Genomic DNA, 15,912 nt, shown 5'->3' with positions numbered 1-15,912 from the left:
GTAGGCTCGTCAAGTCAACTCATTCCGTTTTGCTGTGTGGTTGCGGCACAGCAACAATCAGCCAGGGGTGGGTGGCTTACCCCTCAAGGACCATACACCTCATCGATTGTTCCTCGCCCTTTCAGCGTGTTTATCCGTGTCGACTCCAGCAAAGTCGTTCAAGATTGAAATTCCTCGTCCCAGAGACACCAGCACTCTAAATCCTCTCATCAGGGAAGCAATCCATCGAGTGACATATGTGAGCCTGACGCCATCTGGAAGTCCGTCTCTTCCCGATGTTATCGTCTGCTGACAGGGAAATCTTTTCGGGGGAGGATCACTATACGAGTGCCAATTAGGCTCCTTCAGGCAGGTGAACCGTCAGCCTAAAGCGCCGAGAAACATGCTTGGGGAACGTTAAGACCGGCTACTCCCGATTGTCCGGGGTCTCTGTCCCAGTCTTACAAGTTCGAGACTGCCCTGCTGCGAATCCTTCGCCAAAGGGGACTTTTGTCGGGTCGTCGCGGTCTCGCGGTGGTCAGTCATTCTTGGGCGCGACATCTTACTGTCGAATGTGGTGGACTATCAGCGAGGCGGTAAACGTCGAAGCAAATCGAGCCGCAATCGCTTCATAAGAATACTCAGCGACCGGCGATTCTGTCGCTTGAGCCTGCGATGAACTCTCTGATGTTCACACCATCCGCAACGACCATGGAGCTTAGACACAGCCAACAGGTCATCCCGAACGACGCATTTGCCTGTTCCGATGATTCACCGTGGAGCTCCGTGCTGTGCTATCAAGGCTATGACCTCAGTCCTCTCCTTGAGGAAATCATCTTCTCCATCATTCCTTGCTCAATCGCATTGGTTTCGGGGCTTCATCGTCGACACCAGCTCCAGGCTAGAGCAGTGGTCTCACATGGACACATCCGCCCAGTGGCTAACCTGGTTAGCCACATCGCTTTAAGCCTCCTTTTACTTTTGATTGCACCCGCCTCAATCGTCATCGTACCAATCGCTGTTTTTTTGACTTCTGGCATCGTCAGATATGCTGGGCAGCAGAGCGACGCGTGGATGGGCCAAGGGTCAGGTCTTCTCACGCTCAAACAGGCATGTTCCGATAGATCTGAGTTGGTAGAGTCGACGAGGCTAATTTACGGCAATAGGTCCTATGGCAGGCTCTCATGGCATTCCAAATCATCTTATTAATGAGAGCCGCCCTTGAAAGAGACCGTCAGAGTCAATTTAGTGTCAATCTTGCTTCTTGGATCTTGTCGGTTACGACGAGCATTCTCTTCACATTGCTATCGGATCAAGAGCACCGCAAATCACTCGCTCCATCAGCCCTCCTCCAGCTTTTCCTACTAATAACCATATTTCTCGACGCAGCTCGCGTGAGAACGGCTTGGCATCTATCACCACAAAATAACGAGGGATATATCGCCCTGCTCTTGACAGTCCAAGTCATCCTCAAGGTACTCTTACTCGCGGCCGAATCTGTGTCAAAGCCAGTCATCCTCGCCATACCTGCTCGTCGGGTCTCCCGAGAGGAGACATCGGGTATCTTTGGCAAGAGCTTCGCGACATGGGTCAACCCTCTGCTGCGGTTAGGGTGGAAGAGGAATCTCTTAGCAGAAGACCTTGATCCTCTTGATGGAGACCTTGATGGAGAAGCGGTGCTTGAGCGGCTTTCCTCAGCGTGGAAGAATGGTACGTAAATCTCCTCATCTCCTCATCTCCTCCTGATAATTGTGCTGCTTCTTGAGTGACACCTGGTACTAATTGATGATCCCATAGTCGACCAGGACAAGAATCACGCCTTAGTCATAGCGGTCCTCAAGGCCTTCCGAGCCGAGCTCCTCTTCATTCATATCCCGCGCATCGGTATGGTGGCTTTTGGTCTAGCACAGCCCCTTCTCGTGCAAACCACAATTGGGTACATCCAAAATCACAATGACGAGCCCATTACCTACGGCCAAACCCTCGTCGCTGCCTTTGCCATCACATACCTCGGCCTAGCTGTACGTGCCACTATTCCGAACTTTGGCCAGCTGAGAACATAGGACTAACCACACGCCTCTCGGATACTTACAGATCTCTACTAGATGGTCTGGCCAACTCACCCATCGCCTCATTACCCGCATCCGCGGCGCCCTCATTGCGATAATCTACCAGAACATGCTCACCCTCCGCGCGGAGACAGGTAATTCCCAAGCGGCAGTCGCGTTGATGAGCACCGAGGTTGAGCGGATCACGGTGGCGTCTCAGTGGTGCGTCGCCATCGTCCCTAATCTCATCCAGCTCGGGTTCGCCATGTGGATCATGAGCGAGCAGCTTGGGGCTGTGAGCGTTGCTCCTATCATCATTGCGCTTCGTAAGTCAATAATTTGCCGACAGCTCTGATATCTTGAACCTCGTGTTTGTCTAACAGATTTGACAGTCAGTGTGTCGGCCGGCATCAGAACGGGCCAGTTGATCCCGCCGCGGCAGAGGAGGTGGATGCAGGCGATCCAGAAGCGTGTTGGCATCACCACAGAAGTCATCGGCTCAATTAAGGGCGTCAAGATGAGCGGCCTGACTAGTACAGTCCAGGACCAGATTCAAGGTCTCCGAGACTTCGAGCTGGATGAGTCCAAGAGGTTCAGAAGAGTGCAGATTCTCAACGTTCTCATCGGTAAGTTAGGCAATCCGTTACCCCTGGGCGGCGGCATGTCTAAAACTACATGTACCAGGTCAATTTCCATCAATCATGACTCCGTCTATTACCTTCGCCGCCTTTGGCATCATCTCAAAGTTATCCGGCGGTCAGCCGCTCAACATAGTCCAGGCTTTTACATCACTCAGTCTCCTCGGTATCCTGATCAACCCCGTCTCCGAGCTAGTCATGATCCCAAACAACCTCGGAGCCGCCATCGGATGCATAGACAGAATCCAGGAGTACCTCGTCAAAGAGAAGCGGGTGGATTATCGCCTCTTCAAGTCAAACCCCTCTCCAGCCACCGCGGCGCAGGGAAGCAACGGAAATAGCGAGCCGTCGCAAACCGACAGCCAGGCCCGACCCCTGATCAAAGTCTCGAACGGTTCCTTCGGCTGGCACAAAGACCAAGCCATTCTCAAGTCACTAAACCTCGAGATCCGCCCAGGGAGTCTCACAATTGTCGTCGGGCCCGTCGGCTCCGGCAAATCTACATTGCTCAAGTCCCTCGTGGGGGAAACCTACCGTACCTCAGGGTCGGTGGAGTATGCAAGCTCAACGGACGTGGCATACTGCGACCAAGACCCCTGGATCCTAAACCAGAGCATCAAGGAAAACATCATCGGTAGCGTTGCTACGCACGACACGACTGACTTTTACAGCACGGTTATTCGAGCATGCCAATTGGAAGAGGATCTCAATCTACTCCCGCAGGGCGACGAGACCATAGTTGGAAGCTCAGGCTCGGCTCTCAGTGGTGGTCAAAAGCATCGGATTGTACGTATATTCACTCAAGCCTTTTTCGAGATCAGGTGCAACATGATATTGACGATTTTCGATAGGCACTTGCCAGAGCCGTTTACAGCGGAAAGCAAATCATCATCATGGACGATAACCTGAAAGGCCTCGACTCTAAGACGGCTTCGAAATGCTTCAGCGCCCTGTTTGGCACTGATGGAATCTTGCGTGGGGAGGGTAGGGCCGTGATCTTTGCGACGCACAATGGTGAATAACCCTCATATCTGCTCCAGTGCCCCTGATATTTTGCCATCAAGATGTATGAACGAGCAAACACTAACATAGTCAATGATGGCCACAGCCTCATGGCTTCGTGCTGCGGACAACATTATTTCCCTCAACAGCGACGGAATCATCCCGGAGATGGGCTTATACGAAGACCTCTACAAGACCGGAGGCTACGTCAGTACTCTTAAGGTCACCCAGAAGAGTGACCACGAGAATAGCGATTCAGAAGAAGCAGAAGCAGAAATCCAAGAGCATGCCAACAAGAAGGACAAGGCTGCCGCGGTTCGCAAGCCAGATGACTCTCTCAACATAAAGACTCGTGGCGCAGCGAACACGAGTTCGCTCCTGTATTACATTAAGTCAATGGGAATCACACCCTTTGGGCTTTTTGTGGTGATGGTCGTTTTTCAGACAATCTGCAGAATCATGCAACGTAAGATCGCATCCAGCTTCCGTTTCGCTCGGCTATTAGTCTCGCCTTAGAGCTTTCTCGAAGATTATTAATTCATTCTCAGGTCTCTGGGTCAAATTCTGGGTCGCTGCCAACGAGAAAGGAGGACAAGATAATCTAGGGTTGTGGGTTGGCGTCTACATCCTCTGGGGCACCTTAACGGAAATGGCTCTCGCCATAGAGTGCTAGTGAGTCCCATACCTCGTCAAATCCCTCCTACCTATTCCCACCTATATAGAGGCGGGACTTGAGTTACTGACAGAGTTGTGTTCCGCTCTCAAGCTACTTCCTCGTTATCATTGTTCCTCACTCGGCTAAGGGGCTTCACTTTAGCGTCCTCAAAGCCGCTCTCTCGTAAGATTTGTTCTGTTTTGCCTCTTTGACTGGAATGAAGATATCTGACGTCTGAACTGTTGCCAGAGCGCCCCTGTCTTTCTTCATCAAGACCGATACAGGCATTATTATTAACCGGTAAGCCTACTTATACTCTCCCTCCAGTACCATCTAGACCCTCAGCTGACCTTGATGCTCCATCCAGATTCAGCCAAGACATGAATCTCGTCGACCTCCCCCTCCCTCTCGCCTTCATGCTAACCTTTGACAGTAAGCAGTCAACTTTCGTTCCTCCCATCTCCTCAAGTCCGGTAACTAACACCATAAACAGACCTCACCCTCGCAATAGCAGACATAACCCTAACAACCCTCGCCACACCAACCCTGTCCCTCTCCATCCCCATTCTCATCCTCCTTCTCTACCTCCTCCAACGAGTCTATCTCCAAACATCCCGTCAAATCCGCCTGCTCGACCTCGAGACCAAATCCCCGCTCTTCTCGCACTTCATCGCATCAGCCACCGGCCTCATCACCATCCGGGCCCTCGGACCCCACTGGACCTCCCGCGTGCAATCGCAGAACCTACAACGGCTAGATCTCTCCCAGCGCGCCTTCTACGCCATGGGAAGTCTGCAAAAATGGCTTCTGCTAGTACTGAACCTCGTCGTTGCGGCGTTGGCGGTGTTGTTGGTGGCGTCTGCTGTTGTGTTGAGGGACCGGGTCGACGCGGGATTGCTCGGTGTCGCGCTCGTGAGCGTCATGACGTTTGGACAGCTGTTGACGCTGTTGTTGAACTATTGGGCGCAGCTGGAGACTAGTTTGGGTGCTGTGGCGAGGATCAGGGAGTTCGAGGCGGAGACTCCATCTGAGGAGAACGAAGATCATGACGAGGATCCTGCGGTGAAGGAAGAGTGGCCTTCCAGTGGGCGGATTGACGTGCGGGACGTGTCGGCAGCGTACGATGACTATCAGGTTCTCAGCGACGTCAATCTCACCATAGAGCCTGGCGAGAAGGTAGCCATCTGCGGACGAACGGGTAGCGGGAAGTCTACTCTTCTCGCGCTCCTGCTTCGACTTCACGAGCCATCTACTGGTGTGATTGAGGTAGACGGTGTAGATATCCGCAGCGTACCCGTCACACGGCTTCGAGAGACTCTCGTCGCGCTGCCACAGGATCCGCTCTTCCTACCCGGGCCTGTTCGTCTCAACCTAGACCCGTTTAACTCTTGCAAAGACGATGCCAACATCTGGAATGCTTTGGAGAAGACGGGGCTGAAGGCTCTATTCGAAGACAAAGTAGGTCTCGAGGCCGATCTGAACACTGACTGGCTGAGTGCAGGACAGAAGCAGCTATTTTGCATGACCAGGGCCATCTTGAGGGACAGTCGTGTCTTGCTGCTGGATGAAGCGACAAGCAGGTGAGTCTTTGCTCTCTATCTTCACTCTGAGGCGTCAAGCACGCTAACATTTACCAAAGTCTCGATCAAGCCACGGAACAGATCGTGCACGATCTCGTCGGCAGCGAGTTCCAAGGCTGGACAATCATCGTTATCGCGCACCGACTACGGGCTGTCGTGGACTTTGATAAGGTTGTTACGCTCCAGGATGGAAAGGTTGTCGAATTTGATAGTCCCAAGAAGTTGCTCGAGGACGGAGGCACGTTTGCTGCGATGTGGAAGCTTCAAGAAGGCTGAATGATTACTGTCTTCATCGGGCTCTTGCGCAAAGATGGTGGGTTGCAGTAGAGGAGCCAAGCGTTGTGTTCTAACTAGAATTATCGAAAAGGGACTTGCAGTGTAAATCTGTGCATTCATTTCCATAGATGAGCAAGGGCTCTTATTACCAGAACATATATACTTATTTTCGTGTGTATCATTCTCTCCCCGGTTTCAGTCCATTTGTCTCCAAGACATGTTCATGATCCGTTCGCCCCTATTTAGTCTTCAGCTTTGCGGCAGCCTCCTTAGCGAGGGCGCGCACCTCCTCATCAGAAGCCGTCTGCGATATCGACGTAATGCTATCGGCCCAGACACCATACCTCGCCTCGTTCATTCCCTTCCACTCGCGATCCGCAAACTTGCTCCCCGGCTTGCCAGACTTGCCGTCAAAGTCGCGTCCCTTGACACTCAAATCATGCAGCGCGTCCGGGGCGTACGACAGCCATTGGTAAGCCAGCCTAGTGGCAATAGAATTACGTTCTACACTCGCTGCAGCAAAGTCTTCCTCGAAGGCCTCGCGCAGGGCCCAAAGGGCGTAGAGGGAGAAATCAAAGGGGTCTTGGGAGTTGGTAAGGTCGGCGCGGGCGGTGAGCTGGGCGGCGAAGGCGGAGAGGTTTGTCCAGCTTGCCTTTTCTTCTGCTGATGCGGAGGCGTCGGAGGTGTCTAAGTGCGTTAGTGAGGGCTTTTCTTGTCTGACATAGCACAGTGGTATTTATATGGCACACCCGCTACTGCAAGTGGTGGGTGTACTCACCGAAGTTCCACAGATCACGGGCAACCCATCCAAAGGTGGGGAGATCCTTCCAGACGACTTGGTTGTTCAATTTCAGAGGCTGACCATCCGAGGCTGTGACAGTGGTCTCGCGCAGGCGTTGCAGGAAATCGAGGAGCGGGGTTTGTTTCTCTGGAGGGGTCTGCTTCGCAACGGCAAAGATGGCGTTGTATGTGTCCCAGAGAAAATCTTCGATCTGAGATTCGGACTTCTTTGCCAAATCCCTGAACTCGTCAACGGTATTTTCGAGTGCCTTCTTGTCGGTTGCCCCTTCGGTCTTGACGAAGGAGCTGAGTGACTTGTAGGCGGGCAACGCAGCAATGGCGTCGTTCACGCCCACCTTGGGCGCATCAGTTTTCGGCAATACGCTACTCATCTTGGGTATATGTGAGAATGGATGAGGACGAGTAAAGAGAAATGGCTTTCTAGAGGTATTTGAACAAGAGGTGGAGGGGTTGCGATGTTGACAGGTTGACAGAAGGTGTGGCGGTGGTGGAGGTGCTAGTGTTGGTAGCCGTTTTATGGCGATGTCACAACGGGAAGGTGGGAAGCCTGGACGAGGCCAATTTGGCCAATCTCGGCCCACGTGGAGGCAACGCAGCTTCACTGACGTCGTCAGCGGGGAGTCGCGCATGCAGTACGTACTCCGAGTCGTACCTGCCAGAGCCTGTGAGAACCTTAGGTAAGCGAGTAAACAAGGAAGAAATCCCCGCTCTCGGCTGCCATGTTGCACCGTGCACGGAGAGGAGAGGCAGGAGCCGGCCGGGCAGCCACAGAAGGCACAGCGGGCAAGGACAAGACGAGACACGCAAGCCATGCACTCACTCTTGGTAGGTATCTCAATCCGATCAAATGCATGTGGCTGTGTCTGAAGACTGTCTATTTGACCGGTCAAAGTGTGGCACGTCGAGCTGAATTATGTGCATTTATTTCCATTGGACCTAACTGCATCTCGTCTCGGTTGATCGGCTCCTTCCGCCCTCCAGCCCAGGACCTGGCGCTGCAAAGAACCCAAAGCATCCAGCTAATCGCCCCCAAACAAGTGGGGACGGCGGCCTCTGGAAAACAGGCACGAGATTAAGCTTATGTTTTTTGTCAAGCTTTGATTGGTGCCAACTCTGATTTCACGTGACTTTTCCCTTTCGTTCCAGCACCGTCTCTGGACCCGGCTCACCTGAAAACGCCGTGGAAACACCTAAAGAATCTAAAAGGCCAATAAAGTTTTGAGCTGTTTGGGAGCGTTTGGGAGTTGGAAAGGAACCGCCTAGCCTGGCCTGGCCCCGGAGTAGGAAGGGACGATGTGAGCTGAAATTGACTGGATTTAATTGCATTTTCCACACTTGGCACACGGGAATCGGGTTCCTCGCGCCGGCCAAGTTTCTCGGCAGCTTTGGTGTCCTTTCTTCGCTCGCCTTATTCTTTCAGTCAACTCAATAAAGCATTCGCAACTTTTAATCGCGGGGAGGCCCATCATCTCCTTGATTATTGACTTGATTCACGCCACACCTTGTCCTCATCCATTTCTCGTCACGTCTCGAAAAGACGTTGTAGGCCCGCATAAACACCACATCACCCAACGTCCTCGGACACATCGACATCAATCTCGTCTCACACACCATTCCAGTCCACTAAACGACGCCATCCAAAATGGTCTCCTTCAAATCCGCCCTCACCCTCGCCCTGTGCGCCGTCTCCGCCGCCGCGAGCCCCATCGCCAATCCCGAGCCCGAGCAGGCCCTCGAGAAGCGCCAGGGCACAACTGACGTCGGCACCGTCACCTGCGGCAGCAACAAGTACTCTAAGAGACAAATCCAGGACGCCACTGCAGAAGGCTGCCGTCTCTATGCCGCCAACCAGCAAATCGGCACCAGCCAGTACCCCCACCGCTTCAACAACCGCGAGAACCTCGTCTTTGCCACATCAGGCCCCTACCAGGAGTTCCCCATCATAACTTCTGGAAACTACAGCGGACGTAAGTCGCATTTGGATCCCCTAACATCTCATCATTCCCCAGGAACCGGTTTCTTGGCATTTCAACTGCCACCTTCGCCGCTCTTGGCACGTCATCGAACATGAGAACACGCACTGACATTGCTGCATCATGCAGGGGCGCCCGGAGCCGACCGTGTTGTGTTCGACCCGGCGTACCGGGGCAGCTGTGTCTATGTCGGCGCCATGACCCACACCGGCGCTGCATCGCGCAACGGCTTCGTCTCCTGCAACCAGACAAGGTCGTCGTCTTCGGCCAATGGCACATCTGCTGCGTCGAGCTACAAGGGGTCCGGCTCGATCGGGGCTGTTGTCTCCATTCTCTCACTTCTGGCACTCACTGCTTAATCGAACTCGGCACGCAACGCGAGAAAACAAACGCCGAGCGAGGGTAATGTGAGAGACGGGCACATGATGACGCCGCTGGCCGAGGAATAACGGATCGACCCAACTCTCGACGTATAGACTCTGGTCTGGCCCTCATCGGGCGCCGTCTCCGGATGAGAGAGAGTTCAGTAGGGGAAAACAACAGAAATGAGGCTGTCTGCGCCTGATGTTTATGGTATTTGAAAATCGCCTTTTCGAACATTATGGGTAAAAGGGGCTCGAGCTGGGGATTGAGTTCAGAGCTTAGCCGACCGCGGTATCTTGCCCGCCCAACTGAGTTGTTGCCGCACCAAAAGACAGGGGAACCCTCTTCATCGCAAGTTCGCAACACCATGCGAGAGCGAACTAGAGCTGGGAAACTTTCAACGAGTGTCCAGTCTCTTACATCTGGTTTGTGGCTCGACAGAGGGTGCCGCAGGAGGGATCTGCCTCTGGAGCCTTTGGGCTGGTGTTGAGGTAAACCAGTTAGGCCTCTACTCACTAATATGAGCCAAGCCAGTAATAATGAAACTTATCTGGACGCGTGTTGCACCCGGAACACAGTCACTTCAATTGCACTCATCTCATCGTCAATTCTCACTTCAAGCCCTATTTCATCTCTGGTTTGATGCGCGCACTCACTCACAGCATCCAGCATCCAATCATGACCCCTGTCTGCGTGCCGGTCAATGACCCCACCACTTTCAGAATGATGGCTGCCTGCTCATCTCAGCCCAAAATCTCACTCAAGCATCGGGACAGCTCATTTTCAATCTGAGCCTCGTAGATTTACATCTCATTAAATGAGAGTCAGAAATGAGAGTCCACATTTCAATCTGCACCAACAATGATCATCTGTAAATTTTGCCGGACTACAGTCCTTGAGTCTGGGAAACTATGGGACTATCACCACCAAGACTCCGACTCATTCAAGGAATCACTGCAATCTCAATGCGTCTTTTGCAAGAGGCTGGCTGAAGGCCTCGGTGAGATCAATCCTTGGTTTGACCATAACCTCAAGGCCAAATCCCTCTTTCGATGGAACATGCGGCAGGTCGCTCAGATCCGTGAGACAAAGAGCCATGTCTCTGTCACATTTCGACCGGTGCCACGCCGCGCTTGTGGGGATGTGAAGAGCGAAGATCTGCCAGAAGTCACATTTTATCTCTTCCCCGAAGAAGGTTGGTCACTCTCATCGCAGATTCCACATTTGCATTCAAGAGTTCATGCACATACTCACCCCCTCGTAGACTTGGGGGATATTCCCGAGCAGCACGAACTCGGAAACCGAACAGACTCGGATGCATCTAAAGCCCAGATGATAGACTGGATGCAAGACTGCATCGCCAACCACCCAAAATGCATCCGAAGCCATAGCATCAAGTCCTTCACTCCAACCCGTGTTCTCGACGCCGGTCCACCAAATACCAACACCAACGACGCAACCCCACCTTCTCACATCCGCGTGATTGATACCACAAAAGAACCCATCACCGGCCCCTACATGACCCTCTCCCACTGCTGGGGCACAGGATCCTTCATCCGCCTCACAGAAACGAATGTCGACGAGTACACCACTAAGGGCATCCCCTGGGTAGACCTCGAGACCAGCAACGCGAACTTTGCCGACGCGGTGCGCGTTGTCCGTACGCTTGGGATGAGGTACATCTGGATTGACTCGCTTTGTATCATCCAGGGACAGCAGCACGGCAAAGACTGGAACCACGAGGCGCCGCTTATGCATAAAGTCTACCGGAACTCATGGTGTAATCTTGCGGCAGCGGACTCGAAGGACCATACGCGCGGGTTGTTCCGGGAGAGGGCGGCGGAGGTGGTGCCTGTAAGGTATGAGAGCCAGGAGCCATCCGTGACGTTTGGGGATAGGGTGTGGAGGATTTTGCCTGCGGATTTATGGGATCGGGATTTGTTAGGAAGTCACCTTTACACTCGTGGCTGGGTATTTCAAGGTCAGGATCTCCATCTCCGATCTTCACCCTAGCCATAATCTCAAGCCGGGATACTAACAAGCTAATCAGAACGAATGCTCTCCCCTCGCCTGCTTCAATTCACTTCAACCCAACTCTTCTGGGACTGTGCAACCCTCACCGCAACCGAATCCCTCCCCGATGGCTTGGCCCCACCCCTCGATACCAAATCCGCCACCGACAGACACTGGCGCGAACGACTGCAATCCTCCGCCCTCTCCGTCCGGCCCCTCGCCGGCACAGCCGAGGACTCACTCGAAGAGTTCTGGAAGAGCGCAGTGGCGGCCTACACGAGCTGCGACCTCACCTACGGCAAGGATAAACTCGCCGCGCTGTGGGGTATCGCGAAACTCCTGCGGGACGCGCTGGGCGAGGAGTACGCTGCGGGGTTGTGGGGAATTAATCTCGCTGAACAGCTTGCGTGGCGGGTCGTTGACTGTTCTACCGCGGAGAGGTACGGTGAGAAGGAGAAGGTCGTGGTTCCTGGGGGTCAGGCGGTCGGGAATCCGAGCTGGTCGTGGACTTCATTGAAGGGGGAGGTGGAGGTTGCGGGTAGGGTGCCGAGGTTGCCTAGATTTTACACTGCTTGCGATCATGGGGGTGGGAACGCGAGGTTTCAAATCAAGAAGCCGCTTTTTGGGAGGTTTGAGGGGGAGCATTCGACGGTGTGGCGGGAAGAGGTTGTGAATATGACGAGGAAGCTGAATCGGGCTTCGGAGAGGGTGTCCGAGAAGGCTAGGGTGAGTGGTGTCACTACGATTACTCCCATTGTTGAGGATATCGCGGAAGAAGAGGTTGGGAAGGACGGGACGCCGAAGGTGGCGACGCAGCCGGAAACGAAGAGGGAATTTGCTATGGATAAGCCCTCGGAGCTTCTATCTGCTTCCCTACGTATTCAGGCGCATTTGTGCCGGGGGACACTCGAGGCATCTGGGGCAGGCCACTGGACGTTCACGTTCCCGGGACTGAACCAGAGCGACGCGCTCATCGAGGCCTATCCCGACATCCAGCCCACAGAGAACAGCATGTCTTGCGAGATGCTCTTGCTCGCTGCGTCAAAGTTGCTGCAGAATAAATGGGGTCATTGGTTCCTGGATGATGGATATGTCGAAGACGAGGATATTGCCGAAGTTAATTACTCCGGGACGGGGATTCTTGTGGAGAGGGTTGGGGAAGGACGGTATAAGCGGATTGGCGCTGTTGTGTTTCGGCAGGTGAAGAGAGAGAGTTGGGCTTGTTTGCGGCAGGCTTGTGGGAGTGGTGGGATGATGTTGGAGGATGAGCTCCAGGCTGAGGATGGTGAGAAGATTTGGCTTGAATAGGAACCTGGGTCAATATCCACCGAGGGTCTTTTGGAATCAACGATGACAACCTTTGAAGCTTCAAGTACACTGCGATCATCGATCGGCCCTTGAGTTGAGTAGAGGGTGGCTTTCATCGGCCGTGAGATGTGATTCAGTGACATGGGATGGATGGCTGGTAGAACTGCTATTGGTAACAGCCTCTGCATGCTCAAGGCAATGACAGTTGCCAATTAGGTGGGCCAGAAACGGTCTACAGGCATCATATAGTAAAAATGGCTCCTTGGCTACTTACGCATAGTTGAACTAGGTAGGCGGTACTTCACATATGGTTGGACACAATTTGACAAATCCTACAGTTCACCTCAGTTTGAGCTATTGTGCAACCTCTGTCATATCGTCATCATTTATTCCAGGCTGTAATGGTTCCCCTCGCTATAACACGGAGCCAAATACCAACGCTATCAAAACGCTGTGAAAAACGCTCACAAACACATCAGAAACTCAATCGCCAATCCTACCAACCTCCCCTTGTTCCTCAGTTGGGCTTGGTAGGAGCAGGTCCAGGACCAACACCCGCACAACCAGTGTAGCCTGCCACGGCCTTGGAGGTGCTGCAAAAACATTAGTCAAAGCCCTCGAGGAACTGGTCCAAGCCGTTCTGTGAACTTACCAATCCATGATACAACCCTTATCCTTGCCGCCCTTGCCTTTGTCGCCCTTGTCTCCGAGGCTCTGGTCTGCTCTTCTCAACAGGGACCTTTTGGCGGCTCCGCAGGCGTCGATACACTTGACGTGGTCCGCGGCGGTTTGTACCTCGCAGGAAGCAATAGCACCTCCCTCCTTCTTGCCTCCTTTGTCCTTGCCGCCGTCGGCTTGTAGGTCGGCTGGCGCTGGTGCGGCGACGACGAGGGTGGCGGCAAAGAGGGTGAACACTGTTGAGAAACGCATGTTGAAAGTTGTGTGAGATTGTTAGAGTCTTGCTGTGCAAGGCGCTTTGAGCTTGGCTAAGTTGGTAGGTTTGGCTCGACTGTGAGATGTTGAAGAGTCTGTATTCGTGATTGGTCGGCTTGATTGCACGTTATGACTTGGACCTGAAGCTGTGGTTTGAGCAGTGTCTTGTGGGCGTTGTTTGTAGTAGATGTGGTAGACAGTATTTGATGTTGGTCAACATGCACGATGCAGAGGGGAGTTTTCACTCGCTTTATAAAGATTCTGGTAATGATAAAAGCCTCTCTTGAACTTCTCCTTGGCTCTGCGAATGCGATCCCGTCATACCATGTCACGATGAACATTACCTCAGAGTTCAATCAACACCCAACGGCCCACATGCACCTTGGAGCCTATTTCGATCAGTCCCTGGAACGTCAGTGGATGACGTCCATTCATGCTCTCGCATTAAGCATCCGCTTTAGGCCGTGGGGCACGGATTTAGACTTTAAAGGGCCCGTTGGCCGTTGTAAATTTAGTAGGAGAGCAGGGATGGTCTGTACGGTCTTTACCCATACAACATCGGACGACCAAACAATCCGAATACGCAAAGGGAGCAGCCGCAAGGCGCCAAGGCCAGGAAATCGACGGTGACTTAGTGGTGGCCTTGGGCGAGTTTGGCATAAGTGACGCGTCTGTGTGTCTTACTTCGGATGAGATGCCGAATGATTGACATGTAAACCAGGATGAGATTGTCAAAAATATGGTAATGATATCAGGGTTCCACCTCGCTGGGAAAGAACCTCGGAGGATTTTACGAGGCCCGGAGCAACATGTGAAGGCTGTCGTCTTGAACTTTCAATTGCACCATCTAGATTTTCAGTCGAAAGTCCCCCGTCTCTGGAAGATTCAAGCATCATCAAGTCAGGAGATCACGTTCGATCGGGGTTTTGATTGGTGGCCTAGGGCTATCTCACCCCTGGCAAGATACTAGAGGACCTTATTTACATCGGCTGGTCTAGAGCTTCATCGTATCGAATGTGATGGAACCTCGTCATCGTCGATCAACGTTTCCGGGTACCTGGGAGAGTCGTCATAGCCCAGCGAGCGACTGTTCGGATGGCCAGCTCAGTCTAAAACCCCTAGTACCTGCATGCCGAGGAAGATCAAGATTGAGAAGCCACTTCGCCGGCCTGTTGCAGCCTCACTCTGACTGGACTCTGAGATCGGTAATCCTCTGGTTGTTTTGAATCATCGGACACTTACAGACGAGCTTTCATCGCACGCTTCTCGTTCAGTCCTTGTGACCCCCTTCCCGTTCATGCAAGCACAAACTCATGTTATCCGGTTGCCCCAAGATTCGATATTTTTTTGGCTGCGAGCACGAGAGGTCGGGACATATCCCCACTCCTGGTGAGGAGTGACTTCTGTGATGGAATGATGCGTTTCTACCCTCGAAGTCGGCACTCATGTTCACGCCGATCGAAGTAGACGGAATAAGTTGGATTATCTTGCGAGTCAATCGCATGATATCCAATGATAGCGAGTCCTAATGGTTGCTTTGAACTGAATGGAACTCACATGCTCATTTCGACTTCAAAGGACGTAGCGTGCCGTAAGTTATGCTTCAAGTGCTCACTGGCCTGGCCGCCTGGATCTTGTGTTCCAAGAATACGCTTTTTGGTTTTATACGTTTCTCTCTTCAATTCTCCATCTCTCTCACTATCATTTAGCATCTTTATGGAATCCCAAGGACCTCAAGTCGATGTTGTAATAAGTCGAAGCGAAGTTATCTACCGACGATGATTACAACTTATGCTGAACCTCAGTGGGGCCTGTGACTGAAGTATGCACGTTTGATGGTCAATTGTTCGAAGCTGCCAGATTGTAAGGTTGCATAGAAGATCCCCTGATCTAATAGCTAATTGCAGCTTGTTGAAGTCGTTTTGAGCCTTGCAGTCAGCCAAAGGCGATCATGTTGATTAGAGGCTGTGAGAGGTTAACAGGTGATGGGGCTTGAGTTACGGCTTCGGTTTCAGAGACATTTCCTAACATTGAGTCGACGGAGAAGCCGTTTACCATCTCAACGACTTCAATCAACCTGCATTGGGCAAGTTGAACACTATTGTAGACGATGCATCTCGTGGGGCAAGAAAAGATGCACAGCCAGTGGTTCCCCAGCCTCCAGCCATTCAGCCATTCAGCCATAAGAAGCTGAGTTTACTTGGCATTCGACTATTGAAATATCAATACAATGAACTGCATCACGCGGACTGGTCGCGGCGTTCCCCTCAACCGATGCCCGTGGTCTTGGCCCTGTCGATCACCGCGTTGAGCAATCGCTTGAACCTGATGATCAGCAGGTTT

At 52.7% G+C, this 15,912-nt stretch overlaps 5 protein-coding genes across 5 annotated transcripts; 3 read left to right on the top strand and 2 right to left on the bottom strand.

Annotated features, from left to right (window-relative positions):
- Positions 1-654: 654 nt before the first annotated feature.
- CTAM01_15554 (ABC transporter) lies at positions 655-6,178 on the top strand (the record flags this gene model as incomplete). Its single annotated transcript, XM_060531551.1, has 14 exons — positions 655-1,145; positions 1,379-1,689; positions 1,777-2,000; positions 2,074-2,353; positions 2,420-2,653; positions 2,712-3,451; positions 3,517-3,679; positions 3,774-4,133; positions 4,216-4,339; positions 4,434-4,505; positions 4,572-4,622; positions 4,690-4,754; positions 4,816-5,902; positions 5,962-6,178. 14 exons carry the CDS (start codon positions 655-657, stop codon positions 6,176-6,178), a joined length of 4,419 nt encoding a protein of 1,472 aa, XP_060373868.1.
- Positions 6,179-6,416: 238 nt separating this feature from the next.
- On the bottom strand, positions 6,417-7,350 carry CTAM01_15553 (uncharacterized protein; the record flags this gene model as incomplete). The annotated part of the gene is made up of 2 exons (XM_060531550.1): positions 6,417-6,865; positions 6,957-7,350. The coding sequence occupies 2 exons, from the start codon at positions 7,348-7,350 to the stop codon at positions 6,417-6,419; spliced, it is 843 nt and encodes a 280-aa protein (XP_060373867.1).
- A 1,271-nt stretch (positions 7,351-8,621) lies between these two features.
- CTAM01_15552 (guanyl-specific ribonuclease N1) lies at positions 8,622-9,311 on the top strand (the record flags this gene model as incomplete). Its single annotated transcript, XM_060531549.1, has 2 exons — positions 8,622-8,946; positions 9,082-9,311. The coding sequence occupies 2 exons, from the start codon at positions 8,622-8,624 to the stop codon at positions 9,309-9,311; spliced, it is 555 nt and encodes a 184-aa protein (XP_060373866.1).
- An 865-nt stretch (positions 9,312-10,176) lies between these two features.
- On the top strand, positions 10,177-12,636 carry CTAM01_15551 (heterokaryon incompatibility protein; the record flags this gene model as incomplete). The annotated part of the gene is made up of 3 exons (XM_060531548.1): positions 10,177-10,510; positions 10,580-11,296; positions 11,366-12,636. The coding sequence occupies 3 exons, from the start codon at positions 10,177-10,179 to the stop codon at positions 12,634-12,636; spliced, it is 2,322 nt and encodes a 773-aa protein (XP_060373865.1).
- Positions 12,637-13,153: 517 nt separating this feature from the next.
- Positions 13,154-13,566, bottom strand: CTAM01_15550 (uncharacterized protein; the record flags this gene model as incomplete). The annotated part of the gene is made up of 2 exons (XM_060531547.1): positions 13,154-13,229; positions 13,289-13,566. The coding sequence occupies 2 exons, from the start codon at positions 13,564-13,566 to the stop codon at positions 13,154-13,156; spliced, it is 354 nt and encodes a 117-aa protein (XP_060373864.1).
- Positions 13,567-15,912: the final 2,346 nt, after the last annotated feature.

The sequence above is a fragment of the Colletotrichum tamarilloi genome (assembly GCF_030869305.1).
Source record: "Colletotrichum tamarilloi strain Tom-12 chromosome Unknown Scaffold_167.1, whole genome shotgun sequence".
Taxonomy (NCBI): Eukaryota; Fungi; Ascomycota; class Sordariomycetes; order Glomerellales; family Glomerellaceae; genus Colletotrichum; species Colletotrichum tamarilloi.
The sequence above is the reverse complement of the archived record's forward strand: the minus strand, read 5'-3'. Positions and strand labels throughout refer to the sequence as shown.